The sequence below is a fragment of the Balaenoptera physalus genome (genome assembly GCF_965194825.1).
Source record: "Balaenoptera physalus genome assembly, chromosome: X".
Taxonomy (NCBI): Eukaryota; Metazoa; Chordata; class Mammalia; order Artiodactyla; family Balaenopteridae; genus Balaenoptera; species Balaenoptera physalus.
Window position 1 is genome coordinate 13665232 of NC_138903.1, and position 27259 is coordinate 13692490.

At 36.2% G+C, this 27259-nt stretch overlaps 1 protein-coding gene and 1 long non-coding RNA gene across 4 annotated transcripts; both read right to left on the reverse strand.

Annotated features, from left to right (window-relative positions):
* AP1S2 (adaptor related protein complex 1 subunit sigma 2) lies at window positions 1–27253 on the reverse strand. 3 transcript variants are annotated; one of them, XR_014258927.1, is made up of 6 exons: window positions 27034–27247; window positions 24670–24848; window positions 18273–18381; window positions 17590–17727; window positions 13306–13400; window positions 1–1308 (listed from the first exon to the last, which is right to left on the reverse strand). XR_014258927.1 is itself a non-coding variant. In XM_082447315.1 (5 exons), exons 2-5 carry the CDS (start codon window positions 24846–24848, stop codon window positions 1261–1263), a joined length of 474 nt encoding a protein of 157 aa, XP_082303441.1. In that variant the 5' UTR covers window positions 27034–27233; the 3' UTR covers window positions 1–1260. The 3 variants fall into 3 exon arrangements, 2 of the variants coding, with proteins under 2 accessions (XP_082303441.1, XP_082303442.1); XM_082447315.1 differs by lacking the exon at window positions 13306–13400 and having other exon boundaries at window positions 27034–27233; XM_082447316.1 differs by lacking the exons at window positions 1–1308; window positions 13306–13400 and adding an exon at window positions 4011–5495 and having other exon boundaries at window positions 27034–27253.
* On the reverse strand, window positions 19906–24658 carry LOC309653015. Its single transcript, XR_014258980.1, has 2 exons — window positions 23295–24658; window positions 19906–22077 (listed from the first exon to the last, which is right to left on the reverse strand). It is a non-coding gene; the product is annotated as an uncharacterized lncRNA (long non-coding RNA).
* Window positions 27254–27259: the final 6 nt, after the last annotated feature.

The following is a 27259-nucleotide window of genomic DNA, read 5'->3' on the forward strand; positions in this document are numbered from 1 at the left end:
TGTACATTGAACATTTATTACAACTAATTGGCGATGTGATAAGACGTGCTCACGTGGCCTGAATATTGGTCACAATCACAACAAAGCTTAATCCAGCCCAGCAGATACAAATGAAAGTGAAAACCGTGAAGACATGTTTACTACATGGAAGTATGTATAAAAGTGACATTGAAACAACTGTATATCCTTAAAAAATATAGAGCCCACTAGTGCCATTTTACCTCATTCAGCTCACACTTTCATATGAAAGGTGGTATCTGTTTTTATATTTATCACTTCCAGTAACTAGGCAGTGCCACAGAAGGGACGGAAGCTGCCCTAAAGTTTGCTGCACTTCTAAGTGGAGGGAAGCAATAGGGGAGTAAAATAAATTTGGCTGTAACAAGCACCCTGGAAGGAATATTCGTGCTTTAAACAATGACTTATGCAACACTTTGTGAAGGGAGTAAAACATTTTCCATAACATACTGTTATTAAGAATCCCTGGTAAGTCAACATTTCCATTTTATTTTGGGGGCATCAAAAACAATACAACTAAGTGACTAAATGATTATGACAACAAGAAACTTAGCTCAGGAGTCAAATGTTCCTTGGCCTTAAAAATAACGTGCTTACTATTATGAAACAGCTGATCTCTGTTCCTCGTCCCAGGTCTGGAATGCCTAAAAAATAATTTTTAGTGTAAAACAGCATCATTCCATTAGTCTTTTGTGTATTCCCTTTGTTTTAAGGTGTTTAGTTTCTAATAAGGGTCTTTGGTATACATTTGTTTTTTTCCTAAAGTTTCAACATAGAGTGAAATTTTTATTCATTTGATATGTGACATGTCAATTCCCTTTATTTGCATATATACTGAAATGCACTAGTCTTTGGTTTCATAAAACCAGGTTTCACATAATTTTTTTGCCAAAGACAGTAATTAATAAATGTATATTGCCTGATTGTGTCATGTTCATAGATACACATAATCAAGGTAATGATAATAATCTATTCAAGAGAAACAGATCTATAAACTTTAAAATAGCCAGAAAAAGTACCTTTCTTTTCCTGCATTCGTTCTAATTCATATTTAAGTCCCTTATCACTTGATTAACCAAAGTTCCCTTTAAAAAAAGATCGTGTAGGCCTGAATGAAGCAGCTTAGCAGAACAGTAATACTGACAAGACGTCATCTTACACCATTAGCTAACATGGACATGAAGGCAGTGACCATCTACAGTGTGTGAAATGCCACAAGAAGTCATCAACAGGGGAGGAGAGTTATGTCAGTCCAATTTCTTCAAGAACGCTACGTGGGGTTTCAGCTTCCTGTGGAGGGAAAATGTGAGACTCTGGTAAGCAGATCCGGGGAGGCTTGAGAATGTGAAATTGACACGGAAGGGCGTGCAAGTTTCAGAGAATGCTGAAGGCAAGCAGTTCAGCAGTATGGGCACTTCTATGGAGAGCCAGTGCTTATTTAGCAATTTGTGCCCCAAACATCAGAGACCACAGGAGGATATTTTCAGCATGCATTAAATACCTACTGATTACCTACCAATTGTGCTGGGCTCCATTGCTGTAACACAAAAAGCAGTCAAGCCCACTGCAAACGCAGTGCACACCCACAGCTACCCGACATTTCTACAGGAAAGGTAAGTTACCTTAGTGTTAAAATTCAAAACCTCCCCTAAATAAAGACCAGGGAAACCCCCCTGAGTTCTCCCCATTCTTCACATATTTTGTTTTCCCTGCTCTTTTTTCAAGTCATATGTATTTATTCTTCTCTGAGTTTTTACTCAGTTTTGGACTTAAATGTCCCCAGCAGCAAGGCTGCAGAAACTCACCTTCCCAGACCTCCCCAGAGCAACCAATGGTTTCAGTGGAAGGAACATACAGAAAGAATGCTCTGGGATCTGGGACAAAAGTGCCTTTTGTTCTATGTAACAACCAATACTCATTTTTAAATGTCAAAAGAAGACTAAACAAAGCAGGCATACTAGAAAAAAATTAAAAGTTTTCCCAAAGTGTCTAATTTTGCACGGCACAAAATAAAAAAGGACCAAGTAGGTCAAATTTCAGGTATTACTAGCAACAAGTTTGTAATTAAAAGGCATACTAGATTTTAACAGAGGAAAACAATTTTTGTACCCAAATAACTTACTTTTGCATCCTAATTGTGGTACAGCACAAAACAAAAGAAAAATTAATTGAACCATAAATCCATACATTAGATTTAATTGTATGTAAAGCACTACATGAAATAATCTTAATTATTTAAACTCTTTGGTCTGTTTCCTTATTCCTTGTACTATGAAAACAAGGATCATAGTACTTACCTTCATATGTAGAGATTAAGGGAGATAAGGCTTAGTGCCTGATTCACAGAAAGTGCTCAAAAAATGTTAGCTGATACATTACTCAACTGAAATCTAAATGAAGGTATTTAGCCTTACTATAAACCAGCTCTATATATAAAGTTCATATGATGACCTTTTAGTATGTTTGTGTATTAATGAAAAATGAGTAAAAGTCAGCTTTGGTGAAAAAAGACTATTTTTCATTAAGTATTCTTGCCCCCCTCCCCCTCTCCAAATTGAACCTCAACCTAACCAGGCTACAGACCTAAATATACATGGAGGATAAGAAAACAAGTTAAACATCACCATTATAATCTGCCAGATACAGAATGGAGGAAATTCTACAGCATAGGGGACTCAGTTTAACAAAAAAGGCAAAGGAGGGTAAAAGCAGAGGAGTTGTTAAAGATTAAGAGAGACTTAAAGAGACCAGATAAAATGTGAGCCTTATTTGGAATCTGGCTCTAACAAACCGATTATAAAAATGCATTTTTCAGACAATTAGGGAAAAAAAACCAACCACGCATGAGATATTAGGAATTACTATTAATTTTGGGGGGTGTGGTACTCATCTCTTAGGGATACATAGTGAAGTATTAAAGATGAAATGATAGGATGTCTAGGGCTTGCTGTAAAATAGGCAAAAAAGGCGGGGTGGAAAAAAAAAAGGCAGGGTGGGGTGGTGATTTATGAAACTAGCATTGAGTTGATGGTTGTTGGAGCTGAGTGATGTGTACATGACAGTTCCTTATACTATTCTATTTGTATGTCTCAGGGTTTTCATGATATAGCTTTAAAAGAAAGTTTAATGGAAGTGATGCAACACTCCCAAGAATGATGTAAGCCAATCTCTTTCATTTATAATGTTTAGCCTTAAACATTAAATACACTGCAAGACTGACATCTGAATCACATACATATTAAATAAAGGGGACTATTTAAAAAGAATCATTTCCATTTAATGTTAAATAATTTTTAAAACATCATATAACCTTTAATGTATTTATTAAAGGGTGCCTACATTGAATTCTATAGTTAACATTCTTAGCTTATCCATGTAAAAATGTCCCCCTATCCTATTCCCTGGAGCTGGTCAGACTTCCCCTATGTGTTCACTGCCTGCAATCTTATATAGCATTTCTTGAAGAGAACCACGTTGCTTCTCAAATATGCATTATTTAAAGTATCTGTCCTTTCTGAAAGGCCTAATTTCAAAGAATCATTTACACATTTTCTTCCTTTGAGACTTATACAAACCGTATGTTACGAGTTTTTTAATCAGTTGTATTTATAATATAAAATTAATTTTCACATGTTCACACTGAAATTGTAGCTCAAAATTACCTAGAAAAACCATTATCTGAATTAGTAATATCCATAGAAACAGAAAGTAGAAAGGTGGTTGGTTACCAAGGGCTGAGGGGAGGGGAAGTGGGGAATAGTTGTGTATAATGGGTACAGAGTTTCAGTTTTGCAAGATAAAAAACTTCTGGAGATCTGCTGCACAACAATGTGAACATACTGAACACTACTGAACAGTACACTTAAAAATGGTTAAACTAGTAAATTTTGTTATTTTTAAAAGACAATTTAAAATAATTACCTGGAAAAATTAAAATATGAAATATATTATTTATCAAAAGGATGGAGAAGAAAAAAGTCATTCACATGAGACAAAGTACATGCAATACTTTTATTTTAGACATGCAAGGAAAGGTATTTCAGCATCTACTAGTTTAAAGCAAGCAGCTGTATACAAATAACAAAAGAAGCAACATCTTGTTACAGGTGGGCACACAGCATCCAAAGCAAACAGGCATGAGACAGTGCATATTTATGCAGCATTAAAACCACATGAATGACATGTTGCAGGGCTGGGGGAGAGATAGAGGAAAATAATGGAAACGGAAGACCAATGTTTCCCAATGCTATCAATGTATAATGCTAAATTTCTCATTTGACCGCCCACCCAGGTGCTTCAAATGTCATGTAGTACAGTGAGAATGGTAAGAATGGAAACAACTGATCTGCATACCTGCCTTATACACATTTTCACAGGTCTTCTTTCAATGGTAAATCAGTTTGAGCATCTTTTGAATGTATTGTTTAATGATTAGTTACTTAACTCGGGCTTTAAACTCTCTAGACATAATGAATTATTTGGTAATTTCCCCTTTATAATAATATATGTTGCATGTTTTATTAAAAGTATACACAAAAATGATCAATATTAAAGGTTTTCATATTCAGAAATATAAAACCATATTTAACAAATCATTAAGTATCTAAATGCAGACAATTATAAAACCATAACTAGTAAAATATTAGTATTTAAGCAATATAAGAATCTTAACTATATAAAATAAAGCCCATATTAATACTTTGAAAGGATTACTTACTATTGAACAATAGATATTGCAGAAGAGACTTTTCTGACATAGCTTTCTGATAGTTCTTAAACGGACTGTTTGATATTGTACAGCACAAATGTGATTCAATAATTGTGGCATTATAAATTTCTTAGAAACTGTGAATGTTTTACCTTAAATATTATATAATAGTACAGATTTTACTTTCTTGTATTATTTCCAAATACACTTTTATGTGATACATTAGAAAACGTTTGCTCATATAGACTATAATATAATCACCCTAAATATAGCTCCCCCCGCCCCCCGCCAACATTTGAAGACCAAACCACACTACATTATGGCATTGCTTATTCTGCCCTAGCGTTTCAGCTATATTTTCTTTGGTAAACATTTTAACAATTGCTAGGTATTCCTCTTACACGATTAATCACAGATGGTTCATAAATGATGACATGTACGTGTTTAAGATGAAACATTACTCAAAATGGTCATAGGTCATATTTTTTCAAGAAGAAATTAAACCAGCTGCAAGCAGGAAAAGCTATATCAAGATCACATATAGAATGAAAATAAAATAGAAAAGAGGATGAAAACAGGAAAATTATTACAATTATAAAGGTAATGGTTCTGAAATGTTCTATTATTATTATACAAGATAATCAGTCACCAAGCTCAGGATATTTTCTTTCATGAGCATATCAGCTCTCTATTTCCTCTGTGAAATTCTGCATACACGATGATGAGTAGTCATTTAGTACACAGGGACATTAAAATATTCATGACGTGGCTACAAAAGAAATGCATATATTCTTACACACAGTATACAAACTGACATAGACACAATCAGATTTCTAGAATGTTTAGTGCACAGTAAAGAAATCTTAATTGAAACTTAGAATTGGTTTGTTTTTAGAATTTTGGTTCATGGCTGAATATTTAACTTCTAAACAATGCCCAGGAGTTCAGATTCATCTTTTATAACTTTACTGTATATAATGATAATCTAAATGATGACCTATATGTCCTACAAAATCTGAAAGCACTGTATTTACTAAAAATACTCTGAAAAGATTTTTCAGTATAAGTCATCTGGTAAATACTGAGTTAACTCAAAATCCAGTTAGAATACTCCCTCCCGCCAGTGTTCAAGTTCATCAGGATTTTACCACACGAAGCAAAGGAATTTAATCCCTTAATGAAAATCATTACATCCCAGAATGACCATGAACTTTTACAGATCCTAAAGGAAAATCTTTCCCAAGAAAAAAGGAGAAAAGTAGTCACCCATTTGGTAGCAACAGAGGTTTTCAATGGTTCACTTAGCTTAAAAAAAAAATTCCAAAGACTATATGCCCTTGGGACTAAGGATATTACTTTTAAAATAATCCTCAAGATAGATTTTAAAGGACTCTCCAAATAGATCTGTTAAATGTCTATGCCTTCTCTCTATAAATGTACCTAAAAGGATGTTTCTCACATCAACAAGGTAACCTGAGGTGAAGTTTTAAACTGACCCTAGAGTGCACAGAAGAGATTAATGTCTAGGGACTTCAAAAACTCCCTGAAACTAGAGACAAAATTAGGTACAGATTTTCCTGAGAAGAGGGCCCACGGCCCATCAGATTCTCAAAGCGATTATACCCCTCCAAAAGGCTTGTGACTCAAAAAAGTTTAAAACTGCTTATTTGAGTGCTTTTAAGATATCCTCAACTTAATATTTATTCAACTTGGCACTTTGAAATGTTAGGCTACAAACTCATGTAAACTGTTTCAATAAAATATGTAACAGATACCTTATACTTAAATAATAACCATTAAATACAAAAGTGTTTGAGGAAAAAAGCCAGTTAAATTTTAATCCTCAGATAATTCCTAAACAGTTTAAAGATATAATTGCTTTTTTTCTCCCACTCAGAATATTGTGGAATGAAGCAGCAAGCTAAAATAATATTAATAATAAATTGAACCCCTAAATGCTTCATTTTCATGAGGGAATTCGATTTCGGTATCAATGGTATTAATAGTTTTTTGGTCAATGAACTCTGAACCTATTTCAATATTCGCTGTGTAAAAAAAATAAATTATAAGCCCCAATGATAGATCATTATCAGAGCAAAATTCCCTATGAAAATATCAGTTAAATGAAATAATTGGGACTATCCCTTGGGATTTAATGTAATTAAACTTTTCAGGTAATGCTAAACTATAAACAACAAACTTGACAAAATTATAATTACAAACGGAATTTATATATCCTACTACATCTTGATGCATGTAAGTACTCCAGCACATATTCTAGTATGCTTTCTTACACCCAACGAAACTTGCTGTGATACATGTTCTGTTTTCTGGAGAGAGAACAAGAAAAATTTAAGTCTATCAAATAACCTTTCACCTAAATAATACCAGTACTTTGAGCCTTTATATTACAGCTTTTTATATTTTTGTTTTCTCTCTTAATTTTATATCACACCATGTGAAAACCAACAATTAAAAGAAAAGAAAAAGGTAGTTTCCCAAATAGGGCTGAGTACACAGCGGTTCCTCCCCAGAGGAGACTTAACTATGAAAGAGAACAAACAATTCTATAGGAGCAATTCTCAACCGAGACTGCCCCAGGCATTTCTGACAGACCTTTAATACCCTTTAGGAAAGAAAAGAGTTGATAAAGCCAAACTATTCTTTATAACAATGATCCATATTACTGTACTTAAGAACTTACCATCCGATCAATTGAGAAGAATACTCTTCAAAGGGCAAAAACCTCCTCACCGGAAAAACATTCTTCAAGAAGAAAACAACTCTAAAACCCACAAAAATAAGTGTATTGGGCTTCCCTGGTGGCGCAGTGGTTAAGAACCCGCCTGCCAATGCAGGGGACAGGTTCAAGCCCTGGCCCGGGGAAGATCCCACATGCCGCAGAGCAACTAAGCCCGTGCACCACAACTACTGAGCCTGGGCTCTAGAGCCCGCGAGCCACAACTACTGAGCCCGCGTGCCACAACTACTGAAGCCCGTGCGCCTAGAGCCTGTGCTCCGCAACAAGAGACGCCACCGCGATGAGAAGCCCGCGGACCGCAACAAAGAGAGCCCCCGCTAGCCGCATCTAGAGAAAGCCCGCGCGCAGCAAAGAAGACCCAACACAGCCAAAAATAATTAAAAAAATTTTTTAAATTAAAAAAAAAATAAATGTATTCTTTTACCACTTTTAAGTTGCTATAACACGTTTTAAGTACTTGCCCAGTTTAAACTGCTAAGGGCTGAGAAAGTTGTGCTATAAATAAATGCCTTAATGACCATTTAACATTTAAGGTTGATTTTTAGCTAAATGACAGATATGCCCATAATTAACCAAGTTATTTTTTCTCTTATATACGAGGAAAACATTATAGTGGATTAAATACAACTCCAGTATTCTGGGCCTTCTTACCACCAGTACATTTTATGAGTCATGGAATAATTATATTAATTAAGAATTGGGGAGGGTGAGAGTGAAGTCTGTTACAATACACAGACTTTATAGTCCTGTGCAGAATTAGACCTACTGTCTTCTACTGCCTAGCAAACTGAGTTTAATACACTGAAATGTCAGTGATTTAGATTGTGTGGGAATAAAGACCAGAATGAAAATAGTGAGAAAAAAATTTAATCAAGTTGTATTACACAAATATAAACCACAAGTTGCCCTTAGTACAGATTCTTTGGAGACCTATTTTTTTAAATAAAGATTAGATATTTACTATTTTCAACCTGAAATGGGCCTTTAATCCTGGGCAAATCTATTCCAAACCCTCAACATTTTCCTCAAGTTATCTACCTCTTCTTTCTCCTCAGTCCCTGCAGCTCTCCTCTAGATGCAGTTTCTCAACTCATCCAACTCATGAGGAAAAAAAAAAAATTTACAGCTTTAACCCGTTCATCTCCTCAAAACAGAGGAGGGAGAAGACTCATCTTACTCAAGACCAATGTTTTTGATTCCATTCCTATTCACCGTCTGCATATACTTTTCCCATTATTCCATTCCTGTTTTTCATCGCTCTCTCCATTAGCTCCTCTCCTCAGTATACATGCATGTTCAACTTTCCTCCATACTAAGAATAATCTTTTTCTTAATCCCCTACAAAAAGGACCAGATGTAGTGGGAAGTGTAGAACAAACACAGCAGAAAGGAATTAAGTTACACCTGTTCTCAAAACCACCTACGTTCCTAAGACAAGACAAACCTCATTACCTTAAAAATTCCCAGATATTCACTATACTAGGCCAATGACTCAAAAGTAAAATGATCTGATAAACTATAATGAAAACTGGTAAGCAAGTAATTATCTGAAGGCTTAAGTCTTGTTGAGATGAGAAGTGCTTAAATTAACTAGTGATATTGGATCCAAAACTGAAAACCTAGTGTCCTGATTTTTCTTTCTGGTACACTATGTAGTCAAAGAGAAAATAATGTACATTTAATAAAAAATATATATAAGGAAGTGTAATTTGAAGTTACTGCTCTACTCCAGTTTTTCTTGAAGGGGCTTCACTTATTCCTTGAACTGTATCCTTTGTCCTTCATGTTCTAGAATACAATGGTCCTTTTTATTGCCCCTCACTGAATACTGTGGCAAAGTCCTTATTCTCAACTCTGGAACTCTATTCCTTGAGCTAAAGACCAAAGGGCTGCAGAGTATCCAAATGCACTAAGATCTCTTTTTAGCAATGAATAAAAAGAGAAGAAATGAGAGCACTTTATAAGGTACCTTTTAGATGAAAGGGCTCATGGTGTCTTATTACAAAAGCACTTGTGAGGCACTAGGAAAATCGAGTGTTTTTTTTTTTACATTAAGTTAGCAATGTGGCAAGAGCAATATGGTTGCTCCAGATGGTTAGTGTCTAAAATGGCCAAGAGAACATAAGTGCTTTATTTTACCTGCTGAAACTTTCTTTTTAGCAAATTCTACTCTAGTTTCACCTAAAGGAACAACACAATGTAGTCTTCTATTCACAGAGCAGCATTTTGTCTTTTTAAAAAATTTATAAATTAAAAAAATTATACTTAAAATACATGTTTTACACTTATAGAAAACAGGAGGGAGGGACCTCAAATATCTTCAGAGGTAATACTGTTAAGTTAATGTCCTGCTCCTAGATCTTTTCTTACTTGATGAGTATCTTTCCATATCATTACATAGAAATTGATCTCATTTCTTTCAAAGCCAGGTTAACAGTTTCATGTATGGTTGTACTATAATTTTCTTAACCTATTTCCCATTGATGGACATTTGGTTAGGTTCCAATAGCTCAATATTATACTGAGCATGTGTCTTGCTGCATTTGTATATTTCTGTTGGATAAAATTCCTTCAAGTATAACTAATGGGGCAAAGGTGTACACATTTAACTGTTAATAGATATCACTAAACTAACCCTTCAAAATGGAATACAAATTTATGTGTTCATAAGAAGCAAACAATTCTTCTTTGCCAATCCAAGAAACCAAAAAAAAAAAAAAAAAAAGCTAACTGATATTTTAATTTACATTCCCTTAGTCAAAGGACCATGTGTTTTTTTTCTTTCATCTATGGATTACTTATTCATATCTCCTGCTGTCTTATTCTGTTGTGCTGTTGGTCTACTTCTATTACATTTGCCTTAAAAATAATAATGAGGAAAACTTAACTACATTTCCTAAAACCCTGCTCTAAAACCCGTTAGTGATAAAATAGTAAAGAGAAATTACTTTCTCTGGCAGTTAATTGTACTTTTTTAATAAAGAAGCAGAATAATTAACTTAGCTAATATAACTTTAAACTATAAAGAAATAGTTTTAAGCACATTTTAGGGTAGTTGTATTGTATTTGCCCTGTTCTTCCATTTGGATCATAACTTGAAATGCCCTAAATTTAATCAGAGTTTTCAAAATAGAAAAGATTTCTTGGAATCACTGAATTTCAAATATTCAAACTCTAAATATCTTTACTAAGTAAATTCTTTAACGCTAATAGGGTATAAAAGAAAAACAACAAAAATGTCTATAGGTACAACATAAGTCTATATATGTAAATTCTGGTCATTTAAACTATTTCTCTCTTAAGGAATTATCAAATCCCTAAGGTGGATAGGGAAATAAGCAGAAAATTCAAGTGTTCTAACTGCCTGCAGGGTATGCTCAATTCTGTTTTCAGGCAAAAACTCAATTACCTTAATAGATGTTAACAGATTTGGTTGTTGTTGAGGAAATTAAATTATATAGTGACATCCCATAAGTTTTGCTACGGGTTATCTCTGGTTATCAAGTAAAAGTAATTTTGGTGGATCACAGAGGTGATTCTTATAGCCATTTACTTGAGCACATTTCTCCTTCTTTCACAATTTTTAGGGGTTTTTTTCCCCTTCTACTTTTGATTCATTTTTAGCCAGTCATTTATAATCTGGACTATACATTATATTGAAAAGATGTAGCAGTCCATAAATGTAAATGGAATCTATAAATGAAATTTTTATATATTACATGATGTTAAATTAAACCAGGGTTTCTGGACCTTGGCACTGTTGACACTTGAGGCCGGATAATTTCTTATTCTGAGAGGGCTGTTCTGGGCACTGCTGGTTGTTTAACAGCGCATCCTTGATCTTTACCTACCAGATGCCAGTAGCACCTCATGGCTAGTAGTGCCAATCAAAAGTGTGTTCAGACATTGCCCAATGTCCCCTGAGGAGGCACAATTGCCCCACCCCCAAACCTAGTTGAGAACCAGAATAAATTGTCTCTGGTTGGTGGGTAAGATTATGTTCTCATGTGCTTGCCTGTATTTGTTAATTTTCCTATAATGGGAATTTTTATTAAAAAAAAAAAAAAGGACAGCAGAGGAAACAACAAAAGAAAAAAGAATGTCTCAATAGGGGAAAAAAGAACTCAAACCCTGCAATTTTTCAGAAAGTACTTTTTAAAGAAAAAAATCAGGTCAACTTACTTCAATTAATAAATAAATAAATAAACACATAAAACCAGCACCACCAGCTAGGAATATGCTCTTTGCAGGTCCCTGTGCAGGTCCCAATCCTAGGGCTCATGCACTCAACTTAGTGGATCAGGACCAGCATTGAAAAAAAGAAGAATAGAATAGAAAACATGAGACTATAAAATAAGAAATATGAGTAAGTATATATTATTTAACCAAAAATTTTTTTGGTTTATGTGTATGTAACTATTGTGATATAAAATTGCATTTATTACTGTGGCTTCTTGTCAAATACTTTTGAAAATCAGATTTACAGTTACTGAATATTTTAAGTTATTCCCACTTTTCATTATTACAAACAGACCAGAGTAGCAACAGTGGACTCAAAATGAATTAAAATGAAACAGCAAGGGGGAAATCCTCAAAATTCTGAAAAGCAAACAAAGAAGAAGAGCTCAAAAAACAAACACAGAGCAAAATGATTACAACCTAAAAACCAGTGACCAAGGGCATTGACCAAATTGTTTCTTATTAAATGCAAAGTGAAAGGCAAGATTTGTTCCGCCTTCTGTTTTCTCTGTATCTACCCTTCTGTATTTTCTATTTCAAGCATTAATGTAACTAAACCTCACTTATCCAGAGTTTGGTCTAGCAGACCCCAATCAAGTTTACTCATAAAAAATTAAAATATGCTGGCATAAAAGACTATATAGCCTTGTTAACTTTTACCCAATTGAAAAGAAGAAGGTTTAGGCTTAAAGGTTTTAATATAAACAGTGGTAATTACAAAGGAATTACAGGAGCTTGTCTTATTAAAGCCAATCCTACAAGGATTTTTATCAAAATGCTTTTTGCTGTTATATTACTGTATATATTTTAAAGCATCTGTTTTAAAACAATGTAAGATACTCTTGAGTTTGACTACGTTGCCCAAAGTCCAAATATTCTTAATTAGCAAGATTTTAATTTAAAAAAACCCCAAACTTATTAAAAGGCATGTTATTAAATACTTCAATAAGTACTTACTTACTTAAAATACTTTTAAGTTACAAAAGATTCATTTTTAAAGAAATCACTTTTTCTCCTAAGATTCTTACCTTTCCATTTTTATGCAGTCCAAGAGATTTATTAATTACTACTTCCACAAAGATGTTGTATAGTACTAAGATGTATCATGCAGGCCCAGCACTAAAACAAATCAATTTTAGCAGCACTAATTCTCCATAGAGCACCACTTTCTAGATGAGGCAAATTAACAACTGTAAATCCAATAAATCTATTCATAAAGTGGACCACCTTGAAGTAGAAGCAAATTCATGAGTGTAATGCTTGCTTTTGGTACCTCACTTATTTTTCATTTCTCAGATTACTTTAGTGAGAAACAATACCAACAGCAAACAAAGCTCAAAAGGAAAACCCCCACGAATTTGAAAATGATGCTGTTAGTATAAAAAAAAAGGTTGACACATCTCAAAGCGCTGATCAACACCATCATGCATCTACCGCTGAGGGTTAAAGCCCAACACCCAGTATTTAACTATTTGATCTTCACAGATCAAGCAAGGACTTGAAATCATCTCACGTGCAACAGTTTTGGCATAACACCCCATTTTATCCATGCCACGAAAATGGTAAATTTAGTAGTTACCAATAAATAAGGTGGGGGTCAAAGGGACTAAAGCCTTAGACTGCTCTTTATCATAAGATATCCTCAGACAAACCTCCCCATTCTTCATTCTGGCTCTATAAAATTAAGGAGCAGAGAAAAACCGGTAAGTGCCTGACTTCACAAAGAAAATGCACTCTATATTTCCTTTGTCATCATATGTAATGTTTATAAAATAAACCCAACTGTACTGCTTCCCCATGCCCTCCCCTCCAAAAAAAATCTAGCTTAAAATAAGTATTTAATTGGTGCTGGGGAAAATGTTCCAAGTATTGCAAAAAAAAATGTCAATTTAGTAATCTCAGCATGTTGCACTTTAATAATTTAAGAATCAAGTTAAGTACGAGTGGCATGTTAAGAAAATATGCTTTAAATTCCAACGGTCAAACGTTAAAAATTGGATAACAGACCAATTTTTCTGGGCTTTACCCCCAAATCTAATTATGTATTCATACAACAGAATACCAAAAGGAATTAACATAGAGTTCGGTCTAGAAATATCAAAATTGTAACCCTTCCTCACCAAGTAATTAAGTAAAATAAGACATCTTTATTATTTAATCACAATATCTGATATTTTAGTAATTATTATTCAGATACACATTTATGTTATGTTCTCATTACTGACTATAAAATGCTAATAGAAAATCTACTTTATGCACTGACTTTCTAACCCTGTTTGCCTATTAAATGAAGGACTACCTAAACAAACTACATGACATTTACACAAATTGAGTAAAAGGGACATTTTAAAGAAATTTTTCTAAAGAAAATAAACATTTTTAAGGATAGAAATGTGTATTTCACAGATTAAAAAAGGATTAAAACCAAAATTATTTTGTGATTTGCATATATCTTTAAGCCAACAGATATTTTCAATATAAATTCAAAGTCATCTTTGGTGTTTAGAAAAAATCAATTCAAGTAAAAGACCTGACACCAAATAGAAAAAGAAAAAAAAAAAAAAATCACAATATATGAAAAACTAGATTAAAATCAATTAATTAGGACTTCTACAAATTTAAGACTGCATTTAGATAAGTGTTTTTACAGCTATATTTACAATTTTGGAACCAAAATCATTTCATGACATAGACTAAGTGAATATTATACCCTAAATTTTAAGACCAAAAACGCTACTATAGATCTAGGCATTTTGATAAATCCAACAAGAAATTATTTGAAAAATACTATTTATATCTATATATCCAATTAATAAATTCCAACTATTGATAACTTGGACAATGAAAATTTCCAGTCTAAAAAGTAAAGGATAGCATCAGTCTTAGGAAACCTACTTTGTTCAACATAGAGAAACCTCCAGGAGAATTATGAATTTCTTTACTATATTACTGAGACATACAGAAGTTGGTGTCTAAAACAGAATGTTTAAAACATACCAAGAAAATACACAAATGGGGGTTGGGGCGGACAGAGCACAGTGGTTAAGATTTCATACAGCTCTGGAGTCTAGCAGATCTGGGTTTACAATCCTGGTTTTGCCAACTGCTACCTAGGACCAGTCATTGGAACTTCACCGAGCCTCGAGAGCCTCTGTTTCTTCTTTGGTTAAAAAGGCTCTCATGACCCCTTCTCAGGAAATCCTGATGATTAGCATAGGATGCCTCACATCTAAGTGCTCGATAAGCATTAGCTATCATCATAGTTCTTTTTTGCTATCATGGTGCCCAGACAAATCTTTTTTAGCAGTTTGTGGAATGCTTTTTCTCATCTTATTCTATCACCTATTTTATGAACATAATATTCAAATACTCTCCCAGAGATGTAAACTTGTATCATGTATCAACATATAAATGACTCTATTGTAGGAAACAAACATCTTATCATCCTGGATTTCTTATGACAGTATGTTGGTGAATAACCTGAATAAACAAGTTAACCTGAACAGAATAACCTGAATGAAGCTTAACTGCCCCATACAGACTTTAGCTTGGTTTCATAAAGGCCTTAACCTCACTCTAAATTCAGAATGGACCAGCCACGTTCTGCCTCCTCAAGACCTGAATGGCTAAATTAAGAAAGATGGTTCACTTGGACCACTGAATAGAAAATGTCTTAATATAGTATCAATTTGGTTTATGTACAAAACAATGTAAAGGTAGTCACAGATGAGAAATAGGGCCAAAGCTCTCTTCTAAAGACAAGGAACTGTAATTAACAGTAGTCAGGTTTTTTTTTTAAACTAGGGTGAGATGGGGTAAGGAAAATTTTACATGGAACTAAGGACATCCTATGCTTCTCTCTCCATTCCTACTTTTCCCAATTAGAGATATAAAAATAGTACTTCAAAAAAAGAGACATTACTTCTTATTAAAATACTTTTATAGGGGAGATACACACACACGTACACACTTACAAACAAACATGTACTTGTAATAACTTCTGGATCCTCTAGTATATTACTCAATACATGCTATAAAGTAAATTTAGCATATGTCATATTGTAAAGTGTATAGCGATTTCCCAGTAGAGTTTAAAAAACAATCCAGACACAAGAGACGTCAATGCCCTAAACATTACTCTCCAGAAAAAAATATTAAAATTAAAAGCTGAACTTCAACAACTTTAGAAATGTTTCAAGGCAAATGTAATTAATCAGGAAATGATGAAGAACTTGGAGGAAATACCAGGATCTGATAGAACCGAATATAGTTCCATAATAATGAAATATAAAAGTGATCAAGGGAAGGAAAAATTCCCAGACTGCACTGGCAATCCAGGGGTTAAGACTCTGCGCTTTCAATGCAGGGGACATGGGTTTGATCCCTGGTCGGGGAACTAAGATCCCACATGCTGCATGGCGCGGCCAAAAAAAAAAAAAAAAAAAAAAGAAAAATTCCCAATTTCTGACCCTGGTCTTGACCTAATTTTTAGAAGTCTGGTTAGTGAACAGCAGAATAAGGAGGTGCTAACTTTAAAGCAATTTTACAACAGTAGAATATGAGCTTGTAGTCGGCACATCTGACATTAAAAAAAAAAAAATCTTCGAATGACATGTATGCAATCAATTAATAAACAACTGTGGCAAACCATACACACATGGAAAAAGGGCTGTGCTCATTTCACTACTGAACAGCAGATGCCATTAGGGCTGTCAACAAAATACTTCACTTTTGCAGGCACCTTAACCCCTGTTTTGGTAACTCAAGATAATTAAATGTACAAAGCATTGTCTCATATTTAATTTATGTATGCTCCAGATGATGTCATCCCAACTTCAAACAATCCCCACAACTGACCTAGTCAGTGACTGATGCAGAGGGATTACCGAGAGCTCCCCACTCTCCTGACTGAAGCCAACAGTTAAGAAGTTATAATGAAGAAAAAGATTTACTCTGATTTAAAGCCTCCTTTAATAATAAAAAAGACAATTACCATAATGAAAAAATTACATTTTTTTATATCGACTAGCTCCTTCTCCTCATGCTATAAACTTTCTATTTGAATAAAACCACAATTATGACTAAAGCATAATTCAACTAGGTACCTGAATTAATGTATCATTAAGTTTTTAGGAAAAGGTAGCCTTATCTATGAAATTTTTAACTTCAGAAATTGAAGGTACAGAAGTATCAAGTATACAATTAACCCAAGACAACTGTGGAAGTTAGAAAGGGAAAGGGGTTTTATCAATGGTTCTTGTGATATCAAGGCAAGACAAGAATGTAGCTGTTTAACAGAACATGGTTTGCTATTTAAGAAAAGCATAGAGAAACAGAAATACTTTTTAGTTAGTTTTGCTAACACAAAACTAGAGGATTCTACAAAAAGTATAATTATAACACTATCATTTGCTTGGCTACATTTGCACTTAATGGACATGAGGTGAAAATATGAACCAACTTGGAATGAAAATGCCATAATCTCACAGTCAACTCCTCATTGTACCCACTAGTGAGAAAAGGGGTTATCTTAAGTAATTCAGAACAATGGACAGAGAGTTCTCAAATTACTGTTACTTTTCCCATCTTAAAGTAGTCTGTCCTCCAAATGTTTGGACTCGGGTGTTTTGGGGTCCCAAAATGGGCCATCTCCAGATCACCTCCAAAGTAAACAATCCATCCACAGATAACTGAGTTGATGTGGCTGACACATATTCCAATCAATAAACTGCACATGGACACTACATGCCAAGCATGCTTCAGAGTAATTTCTGAAACTGTAAGAATGAGGGAAGATGACTGAGACTTCGCTATAAGAGCAAAACATGCTAGTGTCTAGTCAAGAGAACTCTGAGTAGCTTACCTCCTGCAGTAGATCAGCCTGCTCAATTGCTTTAAGGACATTTTTCTTGGATGTTTCCTGAACTTCTCCTCCCAAAAGAAACTCATCCAAAATAAAATAAGCCTTCTCAAAATTAAAGATGATATCAAGTTCACACACCTGAAAAGCAAAAATAAATAAATAAATAAATAAATAAATAAAACCGAAGAAAGTAAAAGATACTTACCTACTTACCTACTATCAGGTAGTCAGTAAAATCTGACCAGAGGGAATCAATCTTAATGCCTACAGGCTAAGAAAGACCAGACTATGCAAGCTCCTAACATGGGCAACTTAATAATTTTCTACTCATAAAGACTGATCTTTTGAAATACATATTTCTGGGTAATATGATTGTAACTGCTAACCAAATCTAAATTCTATACTAAGCACTTCCAGTATATTAATCTTTGCAGTTGGACCCCTTTCTATTTCACTATTTTAAACCTCGTTCTCACCAGCATAATTAAATGAGTAGGTCTGTGGGGTCAAGCAATTCTGGCAGTTAACTCACTAGGCACACTGACAATAAACAGTCATTCCTTCCCTCTCCCACAGTTACTGTCAAATACTCAGAATCCCCAAGATAATCAAATAATAAATTTGTTACAGAAAAGGTTAAAAAAAATGTGGCATTCAGTTTCCTAAAACAAAATACTACTCACACTGCCAAAATACTTGTCAAGTAATTCCACGTAACGATGAATTATTTCCAGGGTAATTAGTTCATTGTCCTGATCCTCAATAGCACAGCAAAAATACAGACTGGCATATCTGTAACAAAAAACAGATGTAGAAAAAAACTTACCCTATAATCATGTTTTCTAAAATACATTTTCATATCCTATTGTGAAAGATGTCATGCTTATACAATTTATTTCTTTACAACAGTAGACTATTTTTCTCCTAGACTATAAAAGTAATAAATGTACAAAAAAGAAATTTTGAAAAGTACAGGCAAGCAAAAAAGAAAAAAAAAAAAATCACACCATCTAGAAAGAGTTACTTATTTTGCTCTTCTTCCATTCAGGCTCCTTTCTATGAATATTCTAAAACACAGCTGACCCAGGTTGTTCTCAAGTTTACTTAAAACAAAGTGTGCTGTGTGACTATTTCAAACCACAAGTAAACAGGGAAGAAAATAAACTCTCCAACTGAAGGACTTATTGAAGATGCTGTCAACGTTAAGTCAACGTTCTGGAACATTTTACTGAAGTGTAATATACACACAGAGAAGAACACAAGTCATAAATGTACAGCCTGATGAGTTTCAAAGTGAACATACTTGTGTACCAGCACCTGCACCAAGAAACAGAATTATTACTGAACCCCTGAAGCCCCTCTCCTAACCTCTCCTGGTCACAGCCTCCCAGCCCCAAAGGTAACTACTATCTTGACTTCTAACAGCACAGAATTATTTTTAAAGGAGGTTTATAGGATTATGGAATAAACCTCAAGAAAAAAACAACAGTTCCAAGTAATCATAGACGTTAGAGGAAGAGAACAGGGGAAACTGAGACATGTCCTCAAATTTTCCAAGTTCTACCCTGTTAAATTAAAGCACGGGTTATTTACCCTTGAAGAAGGTATAAGAAGGTTGGAAAACTCATATTCTCCAAACTAGGATTCTAGCACATGGGACTAGGTTATCCTTAATCCAAGGAAGCCAAAACTTATTAACACAACCTTGAGGCATACATAACAAAGGATGACCTAACCAAGTCCTTTGAGGAGGGTTAAAAGAATATTTTCAAAGGGTTTAAATGTATTTAAGGCTTTTGAAAAGAAACAAAATGAAAAACTAAGACATTCTAAACAAGTCTCAGTTGCCATTGTAATTTTCACAGAGGAGCATTTAAGTGATTTTTAGAAAACACAATGGGCAATTACTGCTCATAGCATTAATGTAAAATAACATACAAACACACACACACACACAATCTCAGTTTTGAAATTCAAGGAATTGCTGCTCTTCAGTATGAGAATAGTGTTTTCATAACACTCTATTAAAATTTCAATATTATTAAAAACATTTCCTCTTATTTGATTTTTCCAACAGTAAGCAGCATCATCCTTCATTACGGAAGGAAAAAAAAGAGGCCCAAGAGTACAAGGGCCTGCCAAGTGGTTGTACTGTGACAAGAAATCTGATCTTCAGACCTTAACTCCAGGCCTTTTCCACTCTACCACACTGACTCCCTTGTCATACACTTACACTTTTTGCCATGTCCATTCCACCTGATTTCTACATTCACTAAGTTATTTTATTTTATTTATTTTTAAAAATAAATTTATTTATTTATTAATTTATTTATTTTTTGGCTGCGTTGGGTCTTCGTTGCTGTGCGTGGGCTTTCTCTAGTTGGGGTGAGCGGGGTGGGGCTACTCTTCGTTGCGGTGCGCGGGCTTCTCATTGCAGTGGCTTCTCTTGTTGCGGAGCACGGGCTCTAGGCGTGCGGGCTTCAGTAGTTGTGGCCCGTGGGCTCAGTAGTTGTGGCTTGCGGGCTCTAGAGCGCAGGCTCTGTAGTTGTGGCGCACGGGCTTAGTTGCTCCACGGCATATGGGATCTTCCCGGACCAGGGCTCGAACCCGTGTCTCCTGCATTGGCAGGCGGATTCTTAACCACTGCGCCACCAGGGAAGTCCCTCACCAAGTTATTTTAAATGGTGGGTCCCCTGCAGTCTTAGAGAGAAGGCATTCAAACACATTCATTTATTATCATAAAGGACATAACAGGCACCACCTCCAACCTTACCAACAAAGTGCTTCCTCTCTTTCCCAGCACTATCCTATGTTTTGTTTATCGCTTTAAAAAGCAATGGGATATTCCAACCTTCCATCCTCCCTAACCCATGCTCCTCAAATAGTCTTAAATTTGGGAAAACTGATACAAATGACACATAAGATTCTCTGAATTAAGAAAACTAAAGATTAAAGGGGCTGACATTAAAAATTTGGTAGATAAAAACCAGACATGACTAGCTGCTATGAACAGAGTGCTAAATAATTCCATTAGAAAGAATTTACTAATAGGCAACGTCAGGTAAATTTAATTTGTTTTTTAAATTTCAAGATTTCTTCAATGCTACTGTTAAGCAATCTAATGCTTACACCATCCTCGCTCCTTATCCACAGTACTACTTTTTACTTACAAGTAAACAGCATTTAAACACTAGTCAAAGGTCCTAGGTTATACGAGTCATTCGGAAATATTACTTTAATATCAAATTAAATGAATTCTTCACTGTAGGTGAGCATCCAGTTATCAGGATTATAAGAAGGCACCTCTTTTCAGAAGGCTTAAGGAAGAAAGAAACAGAAGCATAATAACAGGTAACATTTATTGAGTCCTCACTCTGAGTAAGGCACTAAATGTTACCTAAGGCATTGGCATAATTTACCATTTTAATCCTCAAAAAAACCCTTCCAGAGAGATACCGTTATTATTTGCATTTACAGGAGACTCAGGCTTAATTGAGTAATCTTCCAGAACAGTGATTTGACTCCAGAGCCTGAGTTTTATATTAAAAACTATGGCCCAGAACTGTGCTAAATAAAGTAATCCTGCAACTGGCAAAAATTAAAACATATTCAAAGCAATATTTTACGTGCTTTGAAGAGAGAGAGAAATAAAAATTGTTATCCTGATTTAGTAAAAGATTACCAGGAGAACCTGAGGTATACTCCCTATTTTCAGAACCAAGTGGTTTTAAAAAATTCAATAATGAGCTCATTTTGTTCTCTTAGTATATATTTGTAAGTCTAAATCTGAAGTAAAATTAATAGACTAGTAAGAAGAAAGGTATGTTTGGTTATTTTTAGCAGAGTAGATTAAGGCTTACTCTAATTACTAGCACTCAGAGAACATCTGAAGGTGCCTATTCTTATATTCACAACACATGACTTCTCCCCAGTCAGCTAAATATCAGCTGACTGTGGGTGACTGTAACCAAACCGTTCTCAGTATTCTACTGCTATGTCATTAAATATTCTTTTGCTAGTAAAGAAAATCAATACAGTACTCTTCAACAAATTCTGAAGCTCGTAATTGGTAGGTGTGTATTTTTGAATTAATTTTAAGACTTTAATCCATAACATGCTGCACAAAATAGGAATCAAAAACGCACACAGTGTTTTCTGTGTTCACGGGATCTTCAAGAGCATTTATTTTAGAGATGAGGAAACAAAGGCAAAATGACTTGCTCAAAGTCACAAAACTAGCTAATGGCCAAGGGAAAAGAACTCAAGTCCCCAGATTTTCAGTCTGAGCCTTACTCCCCTCTCACCTCTCCCTCCCCAAGAGGGGCAACTGCAATGAAAGGCTCAGGGATGAAGAATGTGGATGAGGCAACTTGAGGAAGGCAGACATAAAGATCACTTGGTGATATGAACAGCGAAAGTGCTAGTTCAGAATTTCTCAGCAGCTAAGCGGTAATTTGTTTGCTTAAAAGGTCTCCTCTTCCAGCTGGTCTAGGGAAAAAAAATCACCTGTTCATAGCTACAAAAAATATGTCCTTAAGTACCCTAGATGAGTTTTCAGTATGAAATGGGGAAATGCAGAGGAAAACTGATTATAAATTCTAACTTTTTATGTGAATTTCATCTCAGTAAAGCTGGTTTTTTTTTTTAGTGCACCTTTATTTATAGGCGCTTGATGTAAATATCAGAGTCAGGTGAGATTACCCTTTACAGCCTTTAACAGAGGTGGCCCAACATGGATGGGCTGAATGCTGTGCACAGAGCACCAACTAGTGCCTTCTTTTCTTTTGACAGGCCATCTCCTTCAGCTACAGGAATCTTGATTCCTGGGACTGATTCCCTTGCTTGTATTTTCCTCCTCCACACGGGGGACTCCTTCCCCTATCTAGAAATAAGCTTAAGTCTCTTATGTCATTTTCTAACCCTGTCCCCCACTCCTGTCTACAGGTGGTTATCACCTCTTCTGTCCTTCGTAGCAAAGCTCCCCCAAATAGTCTACACCTGCTGTTTTATTGTCTCCACCTCTTCACATTTTGCCCCATTTCTTCGAGAGTTCTGTCTCTACTATTCCACTGAAAATGTTCCGATGAAGGGCATTTTGTGAAATGCTCACTGTAAAATCTAATATTCTTCACTTTAGTTGATCTTCACGTGAGCTTTGGCACTGGTGGCCTTATTTTTGAAACTCTCCCCCCTTCCCCAATGTGACTGACCTTATACTTATCCTTTGCCTGCTGCTTGAATGCTGGTGATCTAACGCTTTATGCCTAATTTTCCCCCAGACTTCCATGCCTATGCCCACCCTGAGAAAACTAGGCATCTCCAAATGGAAGTCACACAGGCCCCTCAAAGTCAACCTTCTACTTCACCATTTACCCCATCAACTGAACCAGAAATGTGGAATAACCCCCCTCCTCCCCTTCTTTCACTGCCCTCCCTGCTTCTAGCGGTGACCAAGTCTTACCAAACTTACCTCGGGAACAGCTCTTCCACCTGCTGAGCCCACAGCAGAGGTCTTCCTTCAGGACTGCTGGATGAGGCAGCCTCCTAACAGATCCCTCAGGTGCCAGTCTCCACCCTCCCCCACCCATTCTCCAACTACAGGATCTTTAAAGAAATGCAAATTTTCTATTCATCCCAGTTTAAAACCCTTGCCTCCAGGCTTAAGATTTGAGTTCTGACCACTATGGCAGTCACTAGCAACTGACCTTGGACAAGTCACTTCTCCCAAATTCTCATTTTTTATAAAGCTGAAGTTTGATCAACAGTAGTGGTTTTCAAACTCAGGAACCATCTACAGAGAGGGTGGAAGCCAAATGAGTTGAGATACAGTCCTGATTTCACACGAGCACCTCCACTTCCACTTGTTTCATTTAAGGTTCTATCCTTGGGGCAAAAAGCTTTTTTTAAAAAAAAAAAAAATCACTTGACTAGATTACTCTAAAACATCTCCCAGCTCTAAAATGCTATGATTTTTCTCAACAAATACTAAACTAAACACTGGATACAAAAATCACCCAAAGATGACTAATATTCATTCTACTCTAAAGAGGAGTCTATGGTATTTTTAAAGTTCTAGATGTCCTATAACCTTCATGACTTCCTCTACCATCTCCCCCACAAACCCCACTCATATTGGAGTGGAATAAAGGAAAACTGAGAGAAAACCTAGGCTTCTCTTTGACCCCCCTCGCAGCCCATACAGTCAGTTCCCTGCACATCCCTCACAAGAAAGAATTTTTATATGCATGAATGTTCTTATCTTAAATTCAGTAAATTACTTGTAAGGGAACAGAAATGGGGAAGAAACAAAGTAATTATATTTATTTTAACCTGATTAGAACAATCTTGAGAAGTTTATTTTAAGGTATTAAAAAGTTTCAGATATTAATAAAGATGTATAGCATTTTTTAAAAAGCTTAGTGTTCAAAGCCAACCTATGAGTCATTTTGCAACATCAAAATTTTAAAAGTCTGTTCTTGGCAAAATTATCTATCTACCAGCTATAATCACACCTCCACCACAGCAACAAGTGTACTTCAAATTAATAAGCCCTAACGAACAAATCCTGTATATATCCAGTTTTTACATCTATGACTAAAATGGTCTATGTATCCAAGGTGTTTATAAGTGAGTAAGAGATCCTAAAAGTCAGATTAAAAGGCATGTCAAATATCAGTCATTACTTTACAGATTTGTGGGGAGAAGGTGGTGGTGGAGGGTAAATGCTTATCTAAATTCAGAGAATTACTCACACAATTTAAAACACTGATCTTATTTTCCCCTTCAAAGAAATGAATTCTTTCAAATTTCCTAAAAAGATGATTAAACATGAAGTATCATTTATGCCTTCAGTTACATAATTTCGTGTAAAAAGATTTCCATGATTTTAACATTTTAGCCTGGGTAATCAATCAAAACAGCAGTTATCTTAAAAATACAAAGCTTTACCTTAAGACTATTTCATCTATATCTTTATTAATCATTATTTATAAATGTCATCCCTCAAAAGTCTGCAATTTCCACATTATAAATGATCTAACATTTGATTCTATTTCACCTTCCTGATAAATAAAAATATACCTTTTGTAAACAATCTTCAGATCTCGCCACTCAAGAAAGCTGCACATTTTAGGTTTCCGTGCTAAAACGGTTTGAACAAGTTCTCTTGTGATCTTTTTCTTCTCTTTGTCTGATAATGGGACGTACCATTTCTGCAGTCGAAGCTTTCCCTGACGACTAAAAAGCAACATAAACTGCATCTGTTAAGATAAACAGAACCAAGATTACAGGCAATACTTCGATTCAATAAAGTTAAGGTTAAGATGACATGCTGCACAGAGAAGCTTTGGGGGACAGGGCGTTTAGCTAACAAATGATGAGTAGCCATCAATATTTCTATGCCAGTTAAAATAGAAGGAAATTCTTATAGAAAGATCTTCCCACCAGATGCAAATCCTCCCACCCCACCCTGTTCCATGTAAGTTGCGGGGGGGGGGGGGGCGGGACAGGAGGACAAAAACAGGTGAAGTGAAAATTCTGATGAAAAAGAAAGATAATTCTTGCAATTTAAGAAACTATTGTGTACCTGTGCTATAGGAATGTATGTATATGCATCAAAAGAGAATTGTTGACATCAACTGGTTTAGATGCATTTGAGAGAAACAGATCTACTATTTTTCACCCTAAACAGAACAAGCTGTCCTAGTTCCAGACCGAATTACTTGTAGACAGACTGCTATAACTTAGAATGTTCTTTCAGTTTATGTTTACATATTTTAAGCAAAACAAAAGATCTAAAATATAAACCAAAAAAAATCCCATAAATGCATTTTTCTTAATAAAAGCCTGATTTAAGTATCCCTTCTCATCTCATTTTAAAAATTCCACCATAAATATACACAGAATAAAGTGAGTTAATATAATTTTACCTAAGAGAATAAAACCTTTAAAAAGCCAAAATAAGAGCTACACACATTCATACATTACACGAAATACTTCATTTAAAACGATAAAAAACATAGCATCTACAGATGGAGCGGATGCTGAATTCTAGTGTATTTTACACAAACTATTTTGTATATATTTATTTGGAATCTGTAAATGATGATTAGTCTACATGTTTAGTTTTTAAGGAAACCTTCTTGTATAATAATAATTCAACTGGTCTTCTCAACTGTAAACAGATAAGCACTGTTTCTACAAAGGTAATTTGAAGGTAGAATTCAGAGATATATATATTTTTTCTTTTAACTATTCTATGTTCCAGTACTAGTTACTGCAAGTAAGATTCAGCCTGACTCTTAATATTCACCACACCATGCCGAATTTGAACATGGGGTGGGGGAATTTATACAATCAATTTGAATAAAATGGGCCCTAAATTTCGCTAAGAAATCATTGCCGCTTTTTGTAATAATCCAAACAGGGATCAAGATATTTACAAATTTACGATGCGACAATTTAACTTTATTAAAGTTAAAATTGGCTGAAAACACCTCACTTAAAAAGGATGCCTGGCACGAAATAAACGGACAGTATTCGTTTATTGATGTCAAAGTGCCTCACATAGAAGTCCTGTTAAGATAGCGGCATTAGAAGGGGACAGCAAGTAAAGCATAAACTGGACAACGTTTCATGCAAACCCGTTAGCAGAACTTGGAAAAGAACAGACCCGTATTCCCGGATCTCGATGACCAGGAGGGCTGGGGGTTTGCTTTCGGAACTCAAGGACTCAAGGGAGTCTATAGCAGGCTCCACCACCTCCCCCCCCCCACCACTTTATATGACGAATAAATAATTCACTCTCTTGAAAATAAATTATATGTTAACATGGGACGATGCCCGGTCGCAAGGCACAAGTATTCCTTTCCTCTAGTTAAAAACCAACGCTCTGATTTTGCCACAAATCACAGGGCACCTCAATTCCTGGAGATTGGTATTAAAAACAATGGGCTCGGCCGCGGAACGGGCTCGGGGCCAGCGTTCCTCGGTCCGGCCGTCTCCGATGCCTGCCCGCCGCCCCACGGGGGGCCGCACTCCATCACTGACCGATCGAGCCCGGGCGAGGTGACAGGCAAGGAGCGGGGCAGACAATGGCAACCGCCGCCGCGCAGGGGGCGCCAAGGGTCCTCGGTCGCCGCCGCCCCCGGCCGCCGACCCCGCCCGCAAATGCCCCGCAAAACTTGAGGCGATTCCCGAACCACAGGTGCCGCGGGGCCGCCGCAGCGTCCGAGACTGGCCCCCGCATCCTGGGGCGCGGCGCCGAGTGGAGAGGGGCGCGGACGCGAAGAGAAGTGAGTTTCGAGGCACGGTGCCCCAGTGGCGGGCCGGGCGGGCGGACGCAGGGTGGGGTCGTCGGGGCGCTCGTGGGGCAGCGGGGGGCTCGCCCGACCCTCCCTCCCCGCTCCCCGTCCCTGGCGCCCCCGCTCGCCTCCCGGGACTTACGGCGGCCGCGGGCCGCAGGCGCGGCGGGGCTCGGCCGGCGGCGGCGGCGGCTAAGGGGAAGCCCCTGTCGCTGAGCTGAGGAAGAGAAGCCGTGTTGCTGTGGGGAGAGGACCCGGTTCGCGGAGTGAAGGCTTAGGCGGCGAGGGGAGGGCGAGCCGACAGACCCCGCCCCGTGGGCCGGACGGGGGAGGAGCCCTGGCTGTGGCGAGCAGAGGGGCGGGCTGGG

Excerpts from the sequence above, each read along its gene's own strand:
- AP1S2 (XM_082447315.1), bottom strand. The coding sequence starts at position 24,848 with ATGCAGTTTATGTTGCTTTTTAGTCGTCAGGGAAAGCTTCGACTGCAG. Across the intron at positions 18,382-24,669 it reads CTGAAGATTGTTTACAAAAG|ATATGCCAGTCTGTATTTTT; the intron begins GTATATTTTTAT and ends TTTTTGTTACAG. Across the intron at positions 17,728-18,272 it reads TTGACAAGTATTTTGGCAGT|GTGTGTGAACTTGATATCAT; the intron begins GTGAGTAGTATT and ends TTTGCTTTTCAG.